This window comes from Rhinopithecus roxellana, chromosome 14, assembly GCF_007565055.1.
Source record: "Rhinopithecus roxellana isolate Shanxi Qingling chromosome 14, ASM756505v1, whole genome shotgun sequence".
Classification (NCBI taxonomy): domain Eukaryota; kingdom Metazoa; phylum Chordata; class Mammalia; order Primates; family Cercopithecidae; genus Rhinopithecus; species Rhinopithecus roxellana.
The window spans coordinates 10,540,659-10,565,380 of NC_044562.1; the positions used below are offsets into that span (position 1 = coordinate 10,540,659).

Here is a 24,722-nt window from a genome sequence, read left to right on the forward strand (position 1 = left end):
AGGGCCTTTTGCCCTTGCTCTTCCCTTTGGTCCTCCCCAGATGGCTACAGGGTTCCTCCCACACCTCCTGTAGGTCTTCACTCAAATGCTACCTTCCTTCTTCTTCTTCTTCTTTTTTTTTTTGAGACTGAGTCTGGCTCTGTCGCCAGGCTGGAGTGCAGTGGCGTCATCTGGACTCACTGCAACCTCCGCCTCCCGAGTTCAAGCGACTCTCCTGCCTCAGCCTCCTGAGTAGCTGGGACTACAGGCCCACGCCACCACGCCCGGCTAATTTTTGTATTTTTAGTAGAGACGGGGGTTTCACAATGTTGGCCAGGCTGGTCTCGATCTCCTGACCTCGTGATCCGCCCGCCTCGGCCGCCCAAAGTGTTTGGATTACAGGCGTTAAGCCACCGCGCCCAGCCAAATGCCACCTTCTTATTGAGACCTGCTGTCTGTGTAAAATCGCAAACCCTCACTCCCTGTCCTTATTCCCTACTTCTACTTTTCTCTTTGGCATTTACCAATGTCTAACAGTATTTAATTTCACAAATTTATCTCGTTTATTTTCTGTCTCGTTTATATTTCTGCTATAACATAAACTCCAGGAAGGATTTTTGCCTGTCTTGGTTGTCTGTCGTATCTCGTGTCTAGAACACAGAACCCATTGTAGGCACTTCAATAAATTACCTGTAGAATGAATGGACTGAATGTCACCTTGTTGGAGAGTACCCCGCCACCACCACAGTCTGTTAAACAGTAATCTTTCATTTCTCTTTCCCAGTTTTATTTTTCTTCGTTTATACTTAATCACCTTTGATACCTATTTGTTTACTGTTTCTCTCCCCAGTAGCGTGAAAGTTACTTTAATAGTAGAGATTTAAATGTATTTTAATCCCTACAAAGAAGAAAAAGGGAGGAAATACATGACAAGCTCTCAGTACGTATTTGCGAAGCAATTAATCTCTTGAACGAAGATGTAGCAGGCAGCTCCACTAGCCTCCTTCGTGATAGGACTAACTTGGGGTCTGTCTGCGGGCGAGCACCTCCTCCGCGGACGGAGGGCCGCAGCGAGAGCTGGGTTTCGGCAGCGCCCCATTAAACCAGCCGCGGACGCCCGGCTGTTGGCGGTAGTTCCAGCCCGGCCCGGCCCGGCGTTGCCGGTTTTTCCCCGGTCGCCCTGCCAGCCAGTTTCCGGGGCGGTGTCATCGCCCGTTTAAGAGCGGAGCGCTCCGCCCTGGGGGCGGAGCTGGGAGGGAGCTTTAAGGGGCGGACGGGCGGGAGGTCGGGGGTCCTCCGGGGATTAGAGCCGGTGGGCTCGCTGTGGGCGCCATTTCTCGGCGTCTCCCGAGGAGTCGCCCCTTCCTCAGCCTTGCTCGGCTCTTCTCCCCTCTGGTCGCCGGGGCCGCACCGTCCCCCGCTCAGGTAAGCGCGAGGCCCGGCGGCGCCGCGGTACAGCCCGCTGCCCTCCTAGCCGAGCGGACCCCTCCTCGCCCGCGCCTGCGGTGGCGGCCTTGTCCCCGGGGAGGCGGGCGGGGGCCGCGCCCAGACCCTAGGGCGGCCGGCCCCTGGCTCGTCGGGCCGGCAGGGCATTAATCCCGCCGGAGGGAGGGGCGGCGGCGGCCAATGAGGCGGGGCCGCCGAGTTTCGGTGGATACCGCGCGACGGGCCGGAGCGGAGGGCCCGGGGCAGCCGGGTTAATGTTTGCCGGGCGGACGCGCTCCCCGGGCCGCGGGCACCCCTCGCCGGTCCGCGGGGCTGGCGTCCAGCGGGAGAGACAAAAGTCGCAAGAGAGGGGGAATAACGAACTGAGTTTGTGTCACGGTTTTGGTGAACTTTTCGAGCCGACTTGTATTTGAGTAAAATTTCAGCTCCTTGGGAAAGGAGAGGCAGGTGTGTTCCCCGGAAAGACGAGGTCTGAAGCGCCCGCCCCGCCCCCACCCGGGACGTTTGTCGTGCTAATGATGGGTTCTTTGGTGTGTAAATGTTAATTGTCTCTGCGGTTACGTGAATTCTACCTAAGAGCGAGACCCGAGTCTTAAAACGTTTGGCAATATTTTAGACTGGTATTAAAAGTTTTTAAAGAATTACGGGGAAAATTCCCATAACCGTGTACATTTCTAATGTAACCCACAACTGCATTAGCTCAGTTTCTAACATAACCCGTTGCTGAGCTCTAGTTAACCTTGTTGGATTATTTGTGCATGTAAGATAGTGTGCAGGTTGGAAAATAGGCTAACTTCATTCGAAAGCGATATGCGTAACTGCTGTTGAGTTACTCGCTTGCATTTTCTTTATTGGGATTGCTGGGACAAAATATAGTGGTACCTTCATGGCATTTGCTGTATGTTGCTTTATCAAAAAGCAGTTACCATATTGTGGCCACCAGTCATGTAAGAGTATACATATTTCCTGAGTAACTTTTGGGTTTTGGATACTTCTTTTAACCAACTTCTGTTAGGATTGCTTAAATTTGCATTTTATGATTCCAAAGGAAATCCTTCTAGTTAGGAACTAGAGTAGAAACAGCTGCTTTTTGGAAGCCACATAAACCTACCATCCAAAAATTCCACTGTCATTCTAGTGTGTCAGGCGAGTTTTTTATTGAGTGCCTGATATGCGGGTTGTTAAGCCAGCTGTTGGGCCAAAGTAGTGAACAAGCCAGACGAAGTCTTTGTCCTTGAGTGAATGGGGGAAGTAGCCAGTAAAAAAAAAAATAATTAACGGGTATTTAATTACAATTTCTTTATTATAAAGAAAAGACTAAGAGGACTAAAAGGGACATCGAATTTAGACTCACAAGTCTCAGATTGTTTTTCTGAGACTAAGACATTTCGACTATAAGTCTGAAGTTAGTCCAGTGAAGTGGGAGTGGGTGGAAGAGAGGGGAAGTGGAAAAAGAACATTCCAGAAAGGTGGAACAGCTAATGAAAAATGGTCCAGAATTAAGAAGACTCTTGGGCCGAGCAGAAAGAGTACCAGAGCAGAGCAAACAGTAGGGAGTAGGTTGACAGATGGGTCAGGCAAGTAGGAGGAGCTGCATCTAGGACCAGGGCCATTAAAGATTTTAGAATAGGGATCAGATTTGTGGTTGCCAAAAATCCAGTGGCTGCGACATGAAGAGTGGAATTGGGAGAGTGCAGGTGGGAAGGGAAGAGTGAGTATGAGAAAACTTTTTTCACAGTCATAAAAAAAAAAACCCCACAACTTTTAATGACCCATTCATGTATTATTGTGGTTTTTTCCATTAAAAAAAAATAGATGGCGTCTTGCTGTGTTGCCCACGCAGGTCTTGAACTCTTGGCCTCCAGCAGTCGTCCTGACTTAGCCTCCCAGAGTGCCAGGATTGCAGATGTGAGCCACTGTACCCGGCCGTATATTCTTGTTGTGACCTCTGACATGTCCCTCTTCAGAGAGAATCTCACTTAACTGTTTACGAGTGTGTCTGTTTAGCCTCTGTGTGTGTGTGTGTGTGCATGGATCCCACCTCAGTGTAGGATAAAACTCTCTTCAGTGTTCTGTGATTTGATTTTTCACTTAGAAATGTTGTCATATCTAAGTCAAGTATTTATTTAAAACAACTGTGTTATGGCTGGGCTTGGTGCCTCATGCCTGTAATCCCAGCACTTTGGGAGGTTGAGGTGGGAGGATTCCCTGAGGCCAGGAGTTTGAGACAAACCTGGCTAAGTAGCAGTACCCTGTCTCTACAAAAAATAACTTAAAAAAACCATTAGCTGGGTGGGTGGCATGTGCTTGGAGCCCTAGGTGGGAGAATCCCTTGAGCATGGTAGATGAAGGCCCTGGTGAGCCTTGGATGCTAGAGTGAGACCGTCTCTAAAATAAATAAATAAATACATAAATAAAAATAAAACAACTGTATTGTATGCCATTGTGTGTACCATAACTTGTTTAACTGTTTGCACATTGATGAACATATTTAAAATTTTCTTAAATCAGTTATGCCCCAAAAAATCCTGTTACTGCAACTTAAAGCACAGGTGTGATTTTTTTTCTTTAGGTTATCCTTCCAAGAAATAGAACTGTTGAGTAAGGAGTATGCATGTTAAAATTTTTAATATTGGCCCAGTGAGGTGGCTCACGCCTGTAATCCCAGCACTTTGGGAGGCCGAGGCAGGTGGATCACCTGAGGTCAGGAGTTTGAGACCAGTCTGGCCAACATGGTGAAACCCAGTATCTACTAAAAGTACAAGAATTAGCTGGGCGTGGTGGCTGGTGCCTGTAATCCCTGCTCCTCGGGAGACCAAGGCAAGAGAATCGCTTGAACCCGGCAGGCGGAGGTTGCAGTGAGCCAAGATCGTACCATTACACTCCAACCTGGGGAACAAGAGTGAGACTGTCTCAAAAAAAAAAATTTTTTTTTAAAAATATTAATAGCTTGGGCAAATCTCCCTCCAAAAAAGCCCAATGTATGAGGATTATTTTTTTCTCACATTCTTTTTAACACTATCTTGAGTCTTTAAATGACAGACAGTATCTTATTTTTTTTCATTTGGATTTTCTTGGATACTGTTAAAGTTAAAGGTGTTCGTTTTTGTGAACATCTTTCAAATGATCTTTTAGGAGTTTTTCATATCATGCTTTTTTTTCTTTTTTTGATACAGAGTCTCACTCTCAGGTTGGAGTGCAGTGGTAGGATATCATAAAATGTTTCTTGGGAGATATTGGTGGAGTTAAAAGGAATATGTAGGTATTCTGTGACACAGGATTTTAGAAAGCTGGGATAACAAGTACCGTCTTAGGCAGCTGAAATGAGACTGGATAGCAAATTCCAAAGGGAGAAATATCTGGAGAGAGAGTGGGACCAGGTATTATATATGAGTGTTTGGCACACTGGAAAGTTATCTGACTAAAATTTTAGTTATCTCCTTGGGATTCGTTTACCTAATGACACAAGAGTATACTTGTGTAAAAATGTGTAGGTTAATCTTCGGTGTATAGACATTTTAATATGGTAGTATCTTAAAAATTGGATTTTATCAGGTTTATGAATAAATCTAGTTGAAAAAGTCATTTAATCTGAAGGCTTCTCTTGAAAAACAGCATTCTTCTGAATTCTTCTGCTCCCTCTCCCAAGGCAATCATTTTCACATTTTAAATCAAATGCTCTTACTGCTAGTTCTTGATTTTTTAATTTTAATGATGACCTGTTGGCCTGCTGTTACGCATGATGAGGAATTAACTCTTTCCATATCTGTATCCCCTACCTCTTATTATGTACACCCTCTCTGTTGTAGTTATTGTTTGCTCAATATTTAGTATTTGACATTTAAATCATTAGCAGCTGAGTCATCTAGTGTATTGTGATTTCCTTTTCTGCACAGCTTCTTTTTTCTTTTGGAATTAATAGTCTTTTTGGCTTACTTGTTGGCTTATGTGTACTTAAACTCTCTTTGTTGTGCAAATGAAACACATTAGGGTAGCAAAGTGACTTTGATTTTGTGTTTCCATTTAGTGTGCTATGTTTTAAAACCCGTTTTAACTGTTTTGATTAACATTAATGTTCTTTATAGAGATAAGGAAAAAGGTAGCGTTAAAGTACTTTGACATTAAAAAGTTTATGTTAAGTAGTTATTTAAAATCTGTATGTAACAATATTTGACAAAACTTAGGAAATTTGAATTATATTTGTATTTTAGCTGAAATTGGTGATTGTTTTTATATTTTTATTATGAATGCTCAGAAAAGAAATGGAACTTCTCAGGACTTTTTTTTTTTTTTTTTGAGACAGTCTTGCTCTGCCACCCAGGCGGGAGTGCAGTGGTGCGAACTCGGCTCACTGCAAGCTCCGCCTCCCGGGTTCACGCCATTCTCCTACCTCAGCCTCCCGTGTAGCTGAGACTAAAGGCGCCCACCACTGCGCCTGGCTAATTTTTTGTATTTGTAGTAGAGATGGGGTTTCGCTGTGTTAGCCAGGATGGTCTCGATCTCCTGACCTCGTGATCCACCCGCCTTGGCCTCCCAAAGTGCTGGGATTACAGGCGTGAGCCGTCACGCCCAGCCACTTCTCAGGATTTTTATGATCATCAAAGGCTACCTTAGTGTCTGACATCATCTTAGGGTATACAAGATGTTGTACATATAATTTATCATTTTAGAAGACCTGATGAACTTCATGAATGTTTGCCTTCTCTTGCCAAATCAGTTCCTGATAAAATGATCCAGTAAATTTAGAAAGCTCCAAACAAACTATGGCTATGTCTTACACATACAAGTCTTTTAAAACTTTGAATTAAAGTAACCAACTTTTTAAATTAATTAACTTTTTAATTGACAAAAATTGTGTATATTATGTATAATATCTCTTGAAATATTTATTAAAAGTAGCCAGTTTTAATGATTTTTTTCAGATTTACTTGACCAGGAGCCCTTTTTATTTTTTGTTTTATTTACTGATTTTTTGAGACAGGGTCTTGCTCTGTTGCCCGAGCTAGAAGGCAGTGGTGCAGTCCCAGCTCACTGCAGCTTTCACTGCCTGGGGTCAAGTGATCCTTCTGCCTCATAGCCCCTCAGGTAGCTGGGACCACAGGTATGCACCACCACACTTGGGTCATTTTATTTTTAGTAGTGATTAGGTCTCACTGTGTTGCCCAGGCTGGTCTTGAACTCCTGGACTCTAGTAGTCCTGCTGCCTGGGCCTCCAAAAACGTTGGGATTGCAGGCGTGCGTCACTGCACCCAGCCCAGGAGTCCTTTTTAGTAGCATTTCTACTAATGTGCACAGGACTTGACTAAATAATGCCATTTGACTGACTACAAGTTGTGGAGAACCTCATTTTTTTCCTGATGCCATCTTTTTCTGTCTGCTTTTGTAGTGACAAAAATGCTGAGTTTCTTCCGTAGAACACTGGGGCGTCGGTCTATGCGTAAACATGCAGAAAAGGAACGGCTCCGAGAAGCACAACGCGCAGCCACACATATTCCTGCAGCTGGAGATTCTAAGTCCATCATCACGTGTCGGGTGTCCCTTCTGGATGGTACTGATGTTAGTGTGGACTTGCCAGTAAGTAGGTCTTGCCGAGCTCCAAATTCTGTTTGCAATTACTGTCTTTGTTTGTTTGTTTGTTTAAAAGCTTTGTATTGATAACTTCTGGATGGAAATCGGTAAAGGTACTATGGGTTAATACAGATCAGGCACTGTAACATTCGGGTACACGGATCAGATAACTGTAGACCAAAAGTACTTGGATTGATGGTATTTCTCTTTGGAATTAGTGGCAATTACCTGAAACATTTAAATGATAGGGCGGTTATTGGCATGAGTCCCTTTTGTGTGTGTTTATGTGTGTTCTTTATGATGGCTCACGTAATGTAGTCTAGTGGATTTCTCACAATCCTTGTTGAACAATTATTAAAACATTGTGACTCTTTGAGAATAACAACACTTCCATGTGTACTGTAGGACTTTTAGTTTTCTGCGCACTTCTGTATTTTTTAAAACTCTCCTTACTTTATTCAAAATAAGTATTTCCCCACAATTTGGTTTACTTGCAGACATTAATTAGGTGATGAAGTGAGAAAAAGGACTTTCTTCATACCCCTCAGCTCTGACTGTCTTTCTCTTTGCTCCCGAAGTATTTTGCATCGTAGGTTTTTCATACATTGTAGTCTTTATCTCAAGACAGCCTATTGTAATTATATTTGCATTTTGGATAGGTGTTTTTTTTTTTGCAGAAATGCATAATCGTAACTCCGTTTGAAACAATCCGACATGTTTGAAAGGGGTTAGCTTATTTTTTTACAGACCTTTTTGGGTGGAGGAGGGGAAGAAAAGGTTACCTTTTTGGTTTTGGGCAGTTGAATATTTTTCTGAGCTGCTTACTAATACCACATATCTTTCCCACGTCTTTGTTCTGCATTCAAAGACTTACCGTAAATTATGTCATTTGATATGAGCTTCGTAGGATGTTCCTTGATGTTTTTCCTCCCGACAAACTCTTTAGTACACCTTCATTTACCCAAAATTCAATTTAAAAAGTCTCTTTGGGCAAAGTGATCTACATGCTGCTGTAATACATAATTGAATAAGCTCGGGAAGGCCTTAAACTCACTAACTGAGAGTATAAGGAATTGGAGAGTTTAAATAGATGTTCTGATTATCTTAATAATTTGGAATGTATTAGATACGTACATTATACATTTTAAAATGTTAAAGTATAGAATTAAAGAGGATTTCTTGAAGTGTTTTGAAGTCATCATTACGTGTATTTGTTATCTTTGTCTATAATAATGTATATTTTTAGGGTTTTTGATTCTGGACAACTTGAAAGCATATAAATTTTCTTCCTGTAAGTACTTCTTGAGGGTTTATCAGACATTCCAACATGAGCTATTTTGTGAGGATAGTTTTCGTTCTCATTTCTTATTTGATAAGAATCTTAAGAGTTTTCTGTACTATTTCATTAAAATATCATGAGATATGTGGTGAAAAGCCTGAGATTGCTGTGTAAGAGACTGGAAAGAAGTTTCTTATTACCTAATGTTTGAAGTATGAAGTCTCAGGGTTGTTGATGGATAAGCTGATAGTAGGAGAGTAGAATTTGTAAAAAAAACTTTTTAAAAAGGCAGTGCAGTATGGAGGAGAAACAACACTAGTTTTTAAAGTAGTGAAACAGATGGCTGGTTACTGATCTGGAATGGTTTCCTAAACTTTGTATGCTTAGCTGGGTGTATGTGATGCTTGATCAAGTATATAAGCTAACTGGTCTCTCATGGGGACAATTGTAGTGAAACAGCTGGAGTTATAGATTGGACTTTTTGTGAGACAAGAACAGTTATCGGCAGGTGCAGTGGTTTATGCGTGTAATCCCAGCACTTTGGGAGGCTGAGGCAGTCAGACCCCTTGAGGCCAGGAGTTCAAGACCAGCCTGGCCAACATGGTGAAACCCCATCTCTACTAAAAATACAAAAATTAACCAGGCGTGGTGGCATGCACCTGTAGTCCCAGCTACTCAGGAGGCTGAGTCAGGAGAATCACTTGAACCCGGGAGGCAGAGATTGCAGTGAGCTGAGATCGCACCACTGCACTCCAGCCTGGGTGACAGAGCAAGACTCTGTCTCAAAAAAAAAAAAGAAAAAAAAAAAAAACAATTGGGCCGGCCAGTGGCTCACGCCGGTAATCCCAGCACTTTGGGAGGCTGAGGTGGGCGGATCACGAGGTCAGGAGTTTGAGACCATCCTGGCCAACACAGTGAAACCCCGTCTCTACTAAAAATACAGAATAGCTGGGCGTGGTGGCGGGTGCCTGTAATCCCAGCTACTTGGAAGGCTGAGGCAGGAGAATTGCTTGAACCCGGAAGGCAGAGGTTGCAGTGAGCCGAATTTGCGCCACTGTACTCCAGCCTGAACAACAGTGCAAGACTCCGTCTCAAAAAAAAAGGAACAACTGTCTTTCCAGTTCTGTAGGTGAAATCATACTTATTAACATTACTCTAGGTACATGCATGGATATAAAGTGGTCATTGGCCTGTTTTACTAAGTTGTCGCTAAAGGAAAAAATAGGCCAGAAGAATAATAATTTCTAAAAAAGAAAAAATGCTTTCCCCTTTTCAGATTTATTTTCTCAACCAGTCTGCTGTGATTGTGGAAGAAGATTTAGAATTATTTTAGAAATTGGATGAAGCACATACTCATTTCCCATTAGGATAAGGGTCACTAGTGATTATAGCTAACGATCTTCTTCCTTTAAAAAAAAAAAATTAAATAGAGTGAGAAGGCCTTTCATTGAATGACAAAGGTATCAGGTAGAAATTTCTATCTAATTTTTAAGCTTTTTCTTTGAAAATACTACAGTAAGCTTGTTTAAGAGCTTAGTATTAGTTAATTGCTTGTAACGTAAAATCCTTCTAAGTTTTAAATTAGGAAATGTTTGGCCAATTAACCAATAGATAATTTTTTTCCTTTTTTTAAATTATATTTTAAGTTCTGGGATACATGTGCAGAATGTGCAGGTTTGTTACATAGGTATACACGTGCCATGGTGGTTTGCTGCACCCATCAACCTGTCATCTACGTTAGGTATTTCTCCTAATGCTATCCCTCCCCTAACCCCCCAACCTCGGACAGGCCTCAGTGCATGATGTTCCCCTCCCTGTGTCTATGTGTTCTCATTGTTCAACTCCCACTTATGAGTGAGAACATGTGGTGTTTGGTTTTCTGTTCCTGTGTTAGTTTGCTGAGAATGACGGTTTCCAGCTTCATCTATGTCCCTGCAAAGGACATGAACTCATCCTTTTCATGGCTGCATAGTATTCCATGGGGTATATGTGCCACATTTTTATCCAGTCTATTATTGATGGGCTTTTGGGTTATTTGGGTTGGTTCCAAGTCTTTGCTATTGTGAACAGTGCTGCAGTAAACATACGTGTGCATGTGTCTTTACAGTAGAATGATTTATAATTCTTTGGGATATACACTCAGTAGTGGGATTGCTGGGTCAAAAGATATTTCTGGTTTTAGATCCTTGAGGAATCACCACACTGTCTTCCACAATGGTTGAACTAATTTACACTCCCACCAACAGTGTAAAAGTGTTCCTATTTCTCCACATCCTCTCCAGCATCTGTTGTTTCCTGACTTTTTAATGATTGCCATTCTAACTGGTGTGAGATGGCATCTCATTGTGGTTTTGATTTGCATTTCTCTGATGACCAGTGATGATGAGCCTTTTTCATATGTTTGTTGGCTGCATAAATACCTTCTTTTGAGAAGTGTCTGTTCATATGCTTTGCCCACTTTTTGGTGGAATTGTTTGTTTTTTTCTTGTAAATTTAAGTTCCTTGTAGATTCTGGGTGTTAGCCCTTTGTCAGATGGATAGATTGCAAAATCTTTCTCCCAGTCTGTAGGTTGCCTGTTCACTCTGATGATATTTTCTTTTGCTGTGCAGAAGCTCTTTAGTTTAATTAGATCCCATTTGTCAGTTTTGGCTTTTGTGGCCATTGCTTTTGGTGTTTTAGTCATGAAGTCTTTGCCCATGCCTATGTCCTGAATGGTATTGCCTAGGTTTTCTTCTAGGGTTTTTATGGTTTTAGGTTTTATGTTTAAGTCTTTAATCCATCTTGAGTTAATTTTTGTATAAGATTGTTAAGGAGGGGGTCCAGTTTTAGGTTTCTGCATATGGCTAGCCAGTTTTCCCAATACCATTTATTAAATAGGGAATCCTTTCCCCATTGCTTGTTTTTGTCAGGTTTGTCAAAGATCAGATGGTTGTAGATGTGTGGCATTATTTCTGAGGCCTCTGTTCTTTTCCATTGGTCTGTATATCTGTTTTGGTACCAGTACCATGCTGTTTTGGTTACTGTAGCCTTGTAGTCTAGTTTGAAGTTAGGTAGCGTGATGCCTCCAGCTATGTTCTTTTGCTTAGGATTGTCTTGGCTATATGGGCTCTTTTTTTGGTTCCATATGAAATTTAAAGTAGTTTTTTCTAATTCTGTGAAGAAAGTCAGTGGTAGTTTGATGGGGATAGCATTGAATGTATGAATTACTGTGGGCAATACTGCCATTTTCACGATATTGATTCTTCCTATCCATGAGCATGGAATGTTTTAACATTTGTTTGTGTCCTCTTTTATTTCCTTGAGCAGTGGTTTGTAGTTCTCCTTGAAGAGGTCTTTCATATCTCTTGTGAGTTATAATCATGTCATCTGCAGAGACAATTTTACTTCCTCTATTCCTATTTGAATATCTTTTATTTCTTTCTCTTGGCCCATTGCCCTGGCCAGAACTTCCAATACTATGTTGAATAGGAGTGGTGAGAGAGGGCATCCTTGTCTTGTGCCAGTTTTCAAAGGGAATGCTTCCAGCTTTTGCCCATCTGGTATGATGTTGGCTGTGGGTTTGTCGTAAAAAGCTCTTAAATTATTTTGAGATACGTTCCATCAATACCTAGTTTATTGAGTGTTTTCAGCATGAAGACGTGTTGAATTTTGTCGAAGGCCTTTTCTGCATCTATTAAGATAATCATGTGGTTTTGTTTTGTTTTTTGTTTTTTTGAGACGGAGTCTTGCTCTGTCGCCCAGGCTGGAGTGCAGTGGCGTGATCCTAGCTCACTGCAAGCTCCACCTCCTGGGTTCACGCCATTCTCCTGCCTCAGCCTCCTGAGTAGCTGGGACTACAGGCACCCGCCACCACACCTGGCTAATTTTGATTTTTATTTTTAGTACAGATGGAGTTTCACTGTGTTAGCCAGGATGGTCTCAATCTCGACCTCGTGGTCTGCCCGCCTTGTCCTCCCAAAGTACTGGGATTACAGGCGTGAGCCACCACGCCTGGCCAATCATGTGGTTTTTGTCATTGATTCGGTTTAGGTTATGGATTACGTTTATGGATTTGTGTATGTTGAACCAGCCTTGCATCCCAGGTATGAGGCCGACTTGATCATGGTGGATGAGGTTTTTGAAGTGCTGCTGGATTCAATTTGCCAGTATTTTATTGAGGATTTTTGCATTGATGTTCATCAGGGATATTGGCCTGAAATTTTCTTTTTTTATTGTATCTCTGCCAAGTTTTGGTATCAGGATAATGCTGGCCTTATAATAAAATGAGTTGGGGGGGGGTCCCTCCTTTTCTGTTATTTGGAATAGCTTCAGAAGGAATAGTACCAGCTCCTCTTTGTACCTCTGTTAGAATTCAGCTGTGAATCCATCTGGTCCTGGGGTTTTTTTGATTGGTAGGCTATTAATTGATGCCTCAATTTCAGAACTTGTTGGTCTCTTCAGGGATTTGACTTTTTCCTGGTTTAGTCTTGGGAGGATGTATGTGTCCAGGAATTTATCAATTTCTTCTAGATTTTGTAGTTGATTTGCTTAGAGGTGTTCATAGTATTCTCTGATGGTAGTTTCTGTTTCTGTGGGATCAGTGGTGATATTCTGTTGATTATTTTTCATTGTGTCTATTTGATTCTTTTTTTTTCTTGCTTTCCATTTGCTTGGTAAATGTTCCTTCATCCCTTTATTTTGAGCCTGTGTGTGTCTTTGCAGGTGAGATGGTTCTCCTGAATACAGCACACTGATTGGTCTTGACTCTTTATCCAATTTGCCAGTCTGTGTCTTTTAATTGGGGTATTTAGCCCATTTACCTTTAAGGGTAATAGATAACAATTTTTATATACCTGTTTTACTGATATAGATGCTAAAGGCTTTAAGTTATATAAGACCGTGTATAGTTATACTTTTAAATACATGAAAACCATCCCATGTTCTTGAATTTGAAGACTTAATGTTGGTAGGATGGCAGTACACCTCACATTGATTTACGAATTCAGTGCAGTCCCCATGAGAATTCCAGCTGACCTGGTTGTAGAAATTTACAAATAGATTCTAAAATTCTTAAGGTATTGTAAGGAACTCTTAATAGCTAGAACAATATTGAAAAACAATAATTAGGAGGACACATACTTCCAATTCTAAGACTGACTACAAAGCAACAATAAGTTGGTGTGCTGCTGGCACAAGGATAGACACATAGGTCTGTGGAACAGAATAGAGAACCCAGAAATAAACCCATGCAGTCATGGGTCAGGTGATTTTTGACAAAGATGCCAAGACCATTTAATGGGGGAAAGAATAGTCTTTTTAACAAATTGTACTTGGGGAGATGGGATTGCCATATGCCAAGGAATGAAGTTGGGCTCTCACAGTGTATACAAAAATTAACTCAGAATAAAGACCTAAAAGTATGAGCTAAAACTATAAATCCTTAGAAAAAAATAGGCGTAATTTTTGGTATTTTTCATTGATATATCGTAGTTGTACATATTTTGGGAGTATGTAGTGCTGTTTTGATACATGTATATAGTGTGTAAATGATCAAATCAGCGTACATGAGATATCCATCACCTCAAACATTTAGGAGTGAATCTTTAGATCTTGGATTTGGCACCACTTTCTTTTTTTTTTTCTGATACGGAGTCTTGCTCTGTTGCCCAGGCTGGGGTGCAATGATGCAATCTCAGCTTACTGCAATCTCTGCCTCCTGGGTTCAAGCAGGTTTCCTGCCTCAGCCTCCTGAGTAGCTGGGATTACAGGTGCCTGCCACCACACCTGGCTAATTTTTTGTATTTTTAGTAGAGGTGGGGTTTCACCATGTTTACCAGGCTAGTCTTGAACTCCTAACTTCAAGTGATCCGCCGGCCTTGGCCTCCCAAAGTGTTGGGATTACAGGCGTGAGCCACTGCACCCAGCCTGGCACCACTTTCTTATATATGACGTAAAAAGCATGAACAACTGAAGAAAAAGTGAATAAATTGGACTTCATCAAAATGAAAAATTTTTCATTTAGCCTTCAAAGGAGACCATCAAATAAGCTACAAGACTGTCACACAGAATAAGAGAAAGTATTTGCAAATTACATATCTGATAAGGAATTTGTATCTAGGGTATATAAAGAACACCCAATTTAAAAATGGGCAAAGGATCTCAATCAACATTTCTCCAAATAGGTTATATAAATGGCCAGCAAGTGCATGAAAAGAAGCTCGACATCATAAGTCATCATAGAAATGCAAAATAAAACCACAGTGAGATACAGCTTTCTAGCTACTAAGAAGGCTGAAATAAATTCGTATAGTATTGAATGTTGGTGGGGATATGGCACATCAGCACTCTCAGACACTGCTGGTGGGAATGTCAGATGCTTTGAATAACAGTGTGGCAGTTACTCAGATATTACCACATGACACAACAGTTACATTCCTAGGTGTATCTCCAAGAGAATGGAAAACATGTTGCACAAAAGCTTGTAATGGATGTTCATATCAGCATTATTCATAATAGTTAAAAAGTAGAAACAACCTGGATGCTCATCAGTAGGTAAATGGATAAATAAAATGTGTAATATCCATATAAGGGGATGTTATTTAGCCATGAAGGAAATGAAGTGTACTGCTAAAACATAGATGAATTTTGAAAACATTATTCTGTTAAAAGAAGCCAGTGGCAAAAGACCATGTGATCCCATTCGTGTGAAATTCTAGAATAGGGAAATCTGTAAGGGAAAGAAAATAGATTGTGCTTGCTTAGGGCAGCGTGAGTGAGTGGGAACTGACAGGGTGGTAGGGGTTGACAGCTATAGTGTATGGACTTTCTTTTTTTTAGGGATGGTGTCTTGCTACGTTGCCCAGGCTGGATTTGAACTCTTAGGCTCAAGTGATGCACCACTCACCTCAGCCCCACAAGTAGCTGGGACTACAGGCACATGCCACTGTGCCTGGCTTAGGGTTTCTTTTTGAGGTGATGAAAATGTTCTAAAATTGATTTTTGTGATGGTTGTATATATCTGTGAATATACTAAAATCCGTTGCTCTGTTTACTTGTAGTGGGTGAAGATATGTGAGTTATAGCTCAATGAAGCTATTTTTTTTTAATTTTAAAAAATTTTTTCATTTTTTTGGAGACGAAGTTTCGCTTTTGTTGCCCAGGCTAGAGTGCAGTGGCATGATCTCAGCTCACTGCAACCTCCGCCTCCTGGGTTCAAGCGATTCTGCTGCCTCAGCCTCCCGAGTCACTGGAATTACAGGCGCCCACCACCACACCCAGCTAATTTTTGTTATTTTTAGTAGAGAAAGGGTTTCACCATGTTGGACAGGCTGGTTCTGAACTCCTGCCCTCAGGTGATCCACCTGCCTCGGCCTCCCAAAGTGCTGGGATTACAGGCGTGAGCCGCCACACCCGGCCGGAAGTTATTTTTTTAAAAAAATGCATTGATTTTTGCGTATTTGTATTTTATTCCGCTTAAGATTTTTTAGTTGTAAGAAACATGACTGGGCATAGTGGTTCATGCCTGTAATCCCAGCACTTTGAGAAGCCAGGGTAGGAGGCTAGCTTGAGTCCAAGAGTTTGACTAGTCTGGGCAACACAGGGATACCCCGTGTCAACAGAAAATAAAATAAATTAGCCAGGTGTCATGCTGGACCCTTGTGGCCCCAGCTATTCAGAAGGCTGGATGTGAGAGGATTGCTTGAGCCCAGGAGGTAGATGCTGCAGTGGACTATGTTCATGCCACTGCACTCCCGTGTGGGCAACAGAGATAAAAAAACAACAAAAGAAAGATATATAGGTTTAATTTAGACGTGATATGCTTGATTTGTTACAGAAGAAAAAATCATGCCTGGAGACTGCTATAGTAATGTAGGTACAAGATGATGAGGCTGCAGACTTCCAGTGACAGTAAGGCTGCATAGGAAAGAGTGCCTGCTTAGTACATGGATATGGTTGGTGACGGGGGGAGTGAAAACTAGTGTTTAGTACTTGCGTGTAGTGCAGGGAGGGAATAAAGATGAGGAAAATACAGTTCTAACTCTGATGGGAGTGGGGTGTATCAATTGTCAGATCATGAGAAGATAGTCCGCTGTCATGAAGAGAGAAAAAGGATGGAAGTGAAGCAAAGAGTTTTGGTGGGATGGTGTGTTTGAAAGCCAGATTTTAGAGGGCTAAAGGAATTATTGGAGACAGTCATATTTTTTGGACCTCTTATAGTCCCTTGCACATAGTAGGTGCTTAATATTGATTAGTTTGTGGAAGTACGTGAAGGGAAAACGCAGGATTGCTATGAGATTTGGCAATAGATGGAAAGAAGCAGATAGCACGGCAGCTGGAGAATGGCTAGTTAGGGCAGATTTGGGTTTCTTTAAATGAGTAGGAAAAATGTTCCTCAGTAATTGCATTTGTTGTTGTTGTTGATTTTGAGATGGAGTCTCACTCTGTTGCTGAGGTTGGAGTGCAGTGACGTGATCTTGGCTCACTGCAACCTCTGCCTCCCCAGTTCAAGCAATTCTCCTGCCTCAGCCTTTCAAGTAGTTGGGATTATAGGTGCCCACCACTATGCCCAGCTAATTTTTGTATTTTTAGTAAAGAGTTTTAGTATTGTATATACAATATACACATTTTGTATTTTGTATATACAATATACACATTTTGTGTTTTATATATACAATATACACATTTTGTATTTTGCATATCGGTCAGGCTGGTTTTGAGCTCCTGACCTGAAGTAATTCACCTGCCTCCACCTCCCAAAGTGCTGGGATTATAGGTAATTGGTTTTATATACATAGGTAGAGATGGGAGGAAGAACATTCTAGGAGCGATACCTTCTGCTGAGAAAGATGGAAAGCTGATGAAAAGATAATACTGAAACCACCCACCTGTTGTTGTTTTTGAGTTTTTTTCTTCAGTTTGGACTAAATCCTAAATTTTTTGTGGACTATAAGTCCCCACACTAATGCTTTCAAATTTTTAATTTTAAAACTGGAAATTGTACTGCTTATCCTAAAATTCATTGTTTAACTTATAGTACACTGTCTGTTTAAATGCTCTACTAAAACTATAGATAAAAATACTACCGCCTACATCACATACTGGGTCCTGTTGTAGGGAGTGGGGAGAGGGGAGGGATATCATTAGGAGATATACCTAATGTAAATGACGAGTTGATGGGTGCAGCACACCAACATGGCATATGTATACATATGTAACAAACCTGCACATTGTGCACATGTGCCCTAGAACTTAAAGTATAATAATAATAAAAAAAATACTGCCGCCTTTGTTGTGCAAGTCTTGGAATCGCAGCCCTGCCTGCATGAGTACACTCAGCTGCAAAGCGGTTCCGCTTCTCTCACCTTAGAGTCAGCTCCTATTCCCACGACGCCCCCTGTCAGCAGGAAGAAGCCAGAGTGATTGACGGCTTTTTCCAGTCTTCGCAGCCCACACCTTGAGAGCAAGGTACTAAGAAACACAAAGGGAGGGATTGAAACCGCCTTGGCAAAATTATGACTGAGGAAATGATGACAGTGAAAAAAATCAGACCTAACTGACTCCATCTTGCTTCTAACGTTTAAGCTGTCCTTGTTCATTCTTGGGCATAGGCCTAACTAACTTTGGAAAGGAATTCAGTTCATGGTTTGACTATGAAACAAAATTGATAATAACTATTTCCCGAAAAGACCCCCTTCTTGCCTGGGAACCAGTATGGCTTTGCAGGACTAACAAATTAGCTACAAGATTGGAAATTACAGTTTAGGGGTCATGCAGCCTCTGGCTCCAAGAGTCTGAACCTCCCCAAATTGCTCCTGAGGATAACATCACTATTGTAAAACCTAAGATCCGTGCTTGAGATATTTTGCAGACCCCGCACTGGATGGATCAGCTGACGCCACCCAGATCAGTAATCTGGCTCAACCAGTTCTGCTATCCCATCCAGGAGCAATAGACAGCAAGAAAAACTCACTTTGACCCCTATGATTCCATCTTCAACCTGACCAGTCAGCATTCGCCACTTCCCAAGCCCCGACCTGCCAAATTATCTTTATTTTATTTTATTGAGGCAGAGTCTGGCTCTGTTGTCCAGGCTGGAATGCAGTAGTGCAATCTCGGCTCACTACAACTCCTGCCTCCTGGGTTCAAGTGATTCACAGGTGCATGCCACTATGCCCGGCTAATTTTTGTGTTTTTACTGGAGATGAGGTCTCACCATGTTGGCCAGGCAGGTCTTGAACTTTTGACCTCAGGTGATCTGCCTGCCTCAGCCTCCCAGAGTGCTGGGATTACAGGCGTGAGGCACTGTGCCTGACCTCAAATTATGTTTATTTTATTTTATTTTATTTATTTATTTATTTAGAGATGGAGTTTCGCTCTCATTGCCAAGGCTGGAGTGCAGTGGTGTAATCTCGGCTCACTGCAACCTCCGCCTCCCGGGTTCAAATGATTCTCCTGCCTCAGCCTTCTGAGTAGCTGGGATTACAGGTGTCTGCCACCATACCCAGCTAATTTTTAGTAGACACAGGGTTTCACTGTGTTGGTCAGGCTGGTCTCAAACTCCTAACCTCAGGTGATCCACCCGCCTTGGCCTCCCAAAGTGCTGGGATTGGAGGTGTGAGCCACGGCGCCTGGCCCCAGCCCCAGCCCCAAATTGTCATTAAAAGCTCTGATCCCCTAATGCTCAGACTGATTTGAGTAACAATAAAACTCCCGTCTCCTGCACAACCAGCTCTGCTTGAATTACTCTTTCTCCATTGCAATTCCTCTGTCTTGATAAATTAGTTCTGTCTAGGCAGTGGGCAAGGTGAACCCACTGGGCGGTTACAATACCTTGATGAAATTAATCATTGCAAAGAGGAGGTGAAGTGAGGGCTGGGTCTGAAAGAGGTGGTGACCTGGAATAAATTTGTTAGGTGGGGATAAAGAACATAAGTAGCAGGTACTGGTGTAGATACAGGTGACTAATGAGTTTGTAGTGGGCCAGAGCTTTGTGGGTCTGTTTTCACGTTCCTGTTTCCAGTTTGTTCATTTTCAATAGCTACAAGGTGAGAAAAACATTTTATTTTTAATTTATGAAAATAAACAAGACATTGACCCTGTAATCAAGATCTCACATCCATATTCTACACACTCTGACCATGCTGGACCTTCTTACTCTTGCCTAAACATGATAGACCCATTACAAGTCTATGTCTTTGCATAGGCTTTATACTAATTAGAATTTTAGGTACAAGATAGTACAGAGGAAGGATTTATTCTCTATGGGATTACTGAAAGGCAACACTGATGTACTGATTCTTGTGAAGCCAGAATCAAGAGTTCGTTAGAAGGGCCCGGTGTGGTAACTCACATCTGTTATCCCAGCACCTTGGAAGGTTGTGGTGAGAGGATTGCTTGAGGCCGGGAGTTTGAGACCAGCCTGGCCAATGTAGCCAGACCTCCATCTCTACCAAAAAAAAAAATTTTTTTAAAGTTTATTAGAGGCATAAAGGACATTCTAAGCAGAAAGAAATGCATTTTGCAAGGGTTTAGAGGCATGACTTAGTGGGGAGATTATAAGCAGATAAAAATACTGAAATAGGCCAGGCGCGGTGGCTCACGCCTGTAATCCCAGCACTTTGGGAGGCTGAGGTGGGTTGATCATGAGGTCAGGAGTTCCAGACCAGCCTGGCCAACATAATGAAACTCCGTCTCTACTAAAAATAAAAAATTAGCCCGGCCTGGTGGTGGGTGCCTGTAATCCCAGCTACTCAAGAGCCTGAGGCAGGAGAATCGCTTGAAACCGGAAGACTGAGGTTGCAGTGAGCCAAGGCTGTGCTACTGCACTCCAACCTGGGCAACAAGAGTGAAACTTTGTCTCAAAAACAAAAGAAAAGAAGCTGAAATGATAGAGGAGATAGGCCATGATATGTAATAATAAGCAAGAACAGCTAGGAAGGACTTTTAGGAATTTTATGCCTGGAGTTTGCACATTAATCTGTAGATGATGAGGAATGATTAAAGGATTTTAAAGAGCAGAGTGACGTTCTGTGTGGCAGTTTTAGGCAGATCACAATACTTCGGCAGCTCCTGTCACTTTGTTTTCTGACTCTTGCCTCCAGTCTTTTCTTTCCTAAATCCTTCCTTAGACTGTCAAGATTCCAGATCTTTATTTTGTTTTTAACTAGGTTAGCAGAATTCTGTTCACATTTCCAGGCCCAGTTTTGAATATAGAATCTTCTGAAGCCTTTAATACTTGAGGCAGAATGAACAACTCACCCTCATTTCTTTAGCATTTTGTTATAGGAGTAACATTCACATTTATTGTGTTTATTTGTTTGTAACTTTATTCTTAGTTAAGAATAAAATTATAAGAACCTTGTGATTGCTTGAGGGCAAATATAGGCATATTCATCTGTATAACTAACATCTAACACATAATAGGTGTCTGTCCGGGAATTGAATATTACGTCAAAAATGTGTTTTTCCTATAATGAAAATTTTCCTGTATGTACCGTTAAGTGCATAATGAAATTAAAAGCTCTGAAAATGTAGAATGGGACAGAACCAACTGATTTAGAACACGATTTCTAAGGTTGATACTAGCAGGTTGTTAATTATTTCTCAAATTATGATTGAGTCAGGTATTCACTCACCCAGAATAACATTATCATGACCATGCTTTCCATCTTAGCAATGATAACATTTTATTTCTGGGTTAGAATCAGAAATCTTCCTGAAATCAACATACTGCATTTACTGCATTTACTTCTTATCTGTGACTTATTTTCATGAAATGGTATAGTTTTTTCTCAGGAAGGGTAGACTCAATGAAGTATTTAAAAAATTACATGCTATCTTTAAAGGTAAGATGTTCTGAGAAATTCTTTTTTGGGATGTCAGAATTTTGTTATTAGGTTGGTACAAAAGTAATTATGGGCCAGGCACGGTGGCTCATGCCTGTAATCCCAGCACTTTGGGAGGCCAAGGCACACAGATCACCTGAGGTCAGAAGCTCGAGACCAGCCTAGCCAACATGATGAAACCCCATCTCTATTAAAAATACAAAATTAGCCAGGCATGGTAGCAGGCACCTGTAATCCCAGCTACTTGGGAGGCTGAGGTGGGAGGATTGCTTGAGCCCAGGAGTTTGAGACCAGTCTGGGTAACATCGTGAGAACTCTGTCTCTACAAAAAAAAAAAAAAAAAAAAAAATGCTAGCTGTGATGGTGCGCACCTGTGGTCCCAACTACTTGGGAGGCCAAGGTGGGAGGATTGCTTGAGTCCAGGAGGTTGAGGCTGCAATGAGCCAGGATTCCACCACTGCACTCCAGCCTGGACAACAGAGTTGCCCTGTCTGAAAATATAAAATCATGCATCGTTTGCTTCAGGAACCTGTAAATGTCTTGTGCTCACTATTGCTTGTCTTAGAACTAGCATCTCTTAAGAAGGAGTCAGTGTATACCTTGAAAAGGTTTTTGTTCTGAGTAGGCGGCTGCCTAGTGGGCAGAAGTCCATTCTTTCTCTCCTTAGAACACAACTGTCATATTTCAAGAGTCTAGCAAGTGATGCTTTGGCAGAATAAGGAGGAGAGTTATTTTTAAAGCAGTGCTTCCCTTTGGTCTTGAAGCAAATATAGAATGTTGATGGAATATGAAATTGATTCTAGAAATATGCCTTAGAATGAAGGCAATGGAAATATTTAAGTTTGGTACCAGATAAATGAATTCAGCAGAAGACTTCTGTGGGTTTCTACTGTAGTGTAAAAATATTTTGTAGTGTAGAATAAAAATACTTGTAGTGTAGTGATTGCCATTAGCAAATTTTAGCATAATTAAATTTGTTAACTGGGCTCAGTGTGACCACACCTGTAACCCAGCACTTTGGGAGACTGAGGCAGTCAAGACCAGACTGGGCAACAGGCAAAATCCTGTTAAAAAAAAAAAAAAGAAAATGAGCGAGGTGTCGTGGTGCACACCTGTAGTCCCAGCAACTTGGGAGGCTGAGGCGAAAGGATTCCTTAAGACCTGGAGGTCAAGGCTGTGGTGAGGCGTGCATGCCACTGCACTGTAACCTGGGTGACAGAGCGAGACCCCGTCTCAAAATCAGTCAGTCAGTCAAATTGTTAGCAGTACTTTGTTGTTGTTATTATAAGCATTGTTTAAAACCAGTGGTTTTCTTTTTCATTTCCAATAATGACCTTCTCCTCCTTTTTCATTGTGTTGCTAGAGCAAATGTGTTGAAATATTCAATTGGTTTGTTTTATTATGTAAACACACACATACAGTTGGAAATTTTGCATTTGTTGTAATTTCTGTCTGGGATTCATTTTCTCTAGATAATTACATAGTTGACTTATGTCACTCAGTCTCTTTTCAAATCTCCCTTATTAAATGGGCCTCATGTAAACACCATTTCCCATAGTTAACTTGTTCTGTATAACCTTTATCACTAGCTAGCATAATATTTTCTTCCCTTGCTAGGATGTAAGCTTCTTCTAAAAAAAATTAAAAAAAAAAAAATTTTTGTAGAGGTAGGGTCTTGCTGTGTTATCCAGGCTGGTCTCAGAATGCCTGGCCTTAAGTGGTCCTCCTGCTTTGGCTTCCCAAAGTGCTGGGATTATAGGCATGAGCCACCATGCCTGGCTTTTTTTTTCTTTAATTGAATGTAAGCTTGTTGAAGGCAGGGGCTTACCTGTTTTGTTTTCCTGTGTAGTTGTTTAGAACAGTGCCTGGCACATAGTAAGTGTTCTATTAATGTTTGTTTAATAAACCAAGCTCAGTGATGAGTGCCTGCAGTCCCAGCTACTCAGGAGGCTCAGGTGGGAGATTGCTTAAGGCCAGGAGTTTGAGGCTGTAGTGCACTGTGATCACACCTGTGAATAGCCACTGAATTCCAGCCTGGGCAACGTAGTGAGACCCCCATCTCTTAAAAAAATTGTTGAGTAAATCAAATTAGGAATAGTATTTGAAACAGACCTTTAGTTTTAAAACAAAGTCATCCCTGAAGGAAGTTAGGATCATTCCCAATCACACATTTTTAATGAAGATTTTTGCCCTGTTTGGGACAAGATATTGAAGTTAATAAGGGCTTCTAGTGTCCTCTCCTAAGATTAACCCATGAATGATCATAAAACTTAAGATAGAAAAATTAGCTCCAGGTAAGGAGTGTTGGTACTGGAGTGTGTGTGTAGTAATGGTTGCTGCAGTCTGGTTTAGAGGGCTGCTGCTGTGGCTGTGGCAGGATAATTGAGGTAAAAGGCAGTTTGGGTGGAGTCGGTCTTATCCCCCTGCTCCAAGTTTGTCTTGATAATTAGTATCTCTTTTAAGGGGTGTGATAGCAATAACTCAGACAGTGGGTGGAAGTGTCTTCAAGAATAAATCATAATAGCACTCCCTAAAAAGTTTCCCACCTCTAAAAATCCTTATCCCTAAAATTCCCTTACCTAAATTTCCTACCCCTCCACCAAACTCTTAGAGGGCAGTGAATTATTATTTTTAAAAATGCCTCCTTCCCAATGCTACTTTCCTTTTTATCTGTGGACAGAGAATGAATTCTTAACCTGAGGGAGTTATTTGTATAATGGAAAGTGATTAACTGTGATTTTCTCCTTGTTAGGGCTCTCCTCCCTAGAATTCTTCTGTTCCCCCAGGGGTTTCTCAGTGCTAAATGGAGCTGATACAGACTAGAGTCAGGCCTTCCTCTTGTTACACATAATCTAGAGAAAGTGACTCATGTTGCCAAATGAATATGTCCAAAATAAAGAGACAAATGAGTGCAAGCACCTCAAAAGTCAAGTAAAAGATAATAAACTGTGTGTATGTGTGTGTTTTCTTGTTTTATGTTGTTAATATCTTTATGTATATAGTAGAAGCAAAGGCAGATGGAATAAAAAGAAAAGTCTAATACATTTTCTAAAAGATACGGTATTAACAACATGAAACAAGAACAAAAACTTAAGAGGACCAAAGGAAAATACTAGGTATAAGAAGTATAATCTGCAGAACATATTTGATGGGATGAAATTAAGATCAATTCAGGTGAAGGAGAAATTAGTGAGTTGGAAGATCGTATTTAGGAATTCTTTCCATAGGCGGAAAGAAAGGATATAATAGGAACCATAAATAAAATTAAGAAATAAGTGAAATTTAAAAGTAGGAGTTCCTTTTTCCCCTAAGATCAGGAACAAGATAAAGATATCTGCTGTTGCCATTTCTGTTCAACACAGTATTGAAACTTCTGTCCAGAGAAGTTTAGCAGAAAAAAGAAATGCATCCAAGTGGGAAGGGAAGAAATAAAATTATGTCTGTTTAAGATGACATGATCTTATATGTAGAAAACCAAAGATTTTGTGGAAAAAAAAATACCTTTTCGTGCTAATAAATTAACAATTATCTGAAAATAAAATTAAGAAAACAATTTCATTTATGATAGCATCTAAGAGAATAAAATGCTTAGGAATAAATTTAACCAAGGAGGCAAAAGACTTGC

General features: G+C 41.2%; 1 protein-coding gene across 2 annotated transcripts in view; it reads left to right on the top strand.

Moving 5' to 3' along the window:
* Window positions 1-1,220: 1,220 nt before the first annotated feature.
* The window catches only part of EPB41L5 (erythrocyte membrane protein band 4.1 like 5), a 174,884-nt gene continuing 151,382 nt past the window's right edge, over window positions 1,221-24,722 (top strand). For both annotated transcript variants that reach the window (XM_030916732.1, XM_010376442.2), the window contains exons 1-2: window positions 1,221-1,404; window positions 6,812-6,999. In XM_030916732.1, coding sequence (XP_030772592.1) covers window positions 6,820-6,999 — 180 coding nt within the window. In that variant the 5' untranslated portion in view covers window positions 1,221-1,404; window positions 6,812-6,819. The remainder of the gene's footprint in view (window positions 1,405-6,811; window positions 7,000-24,722) is intronic.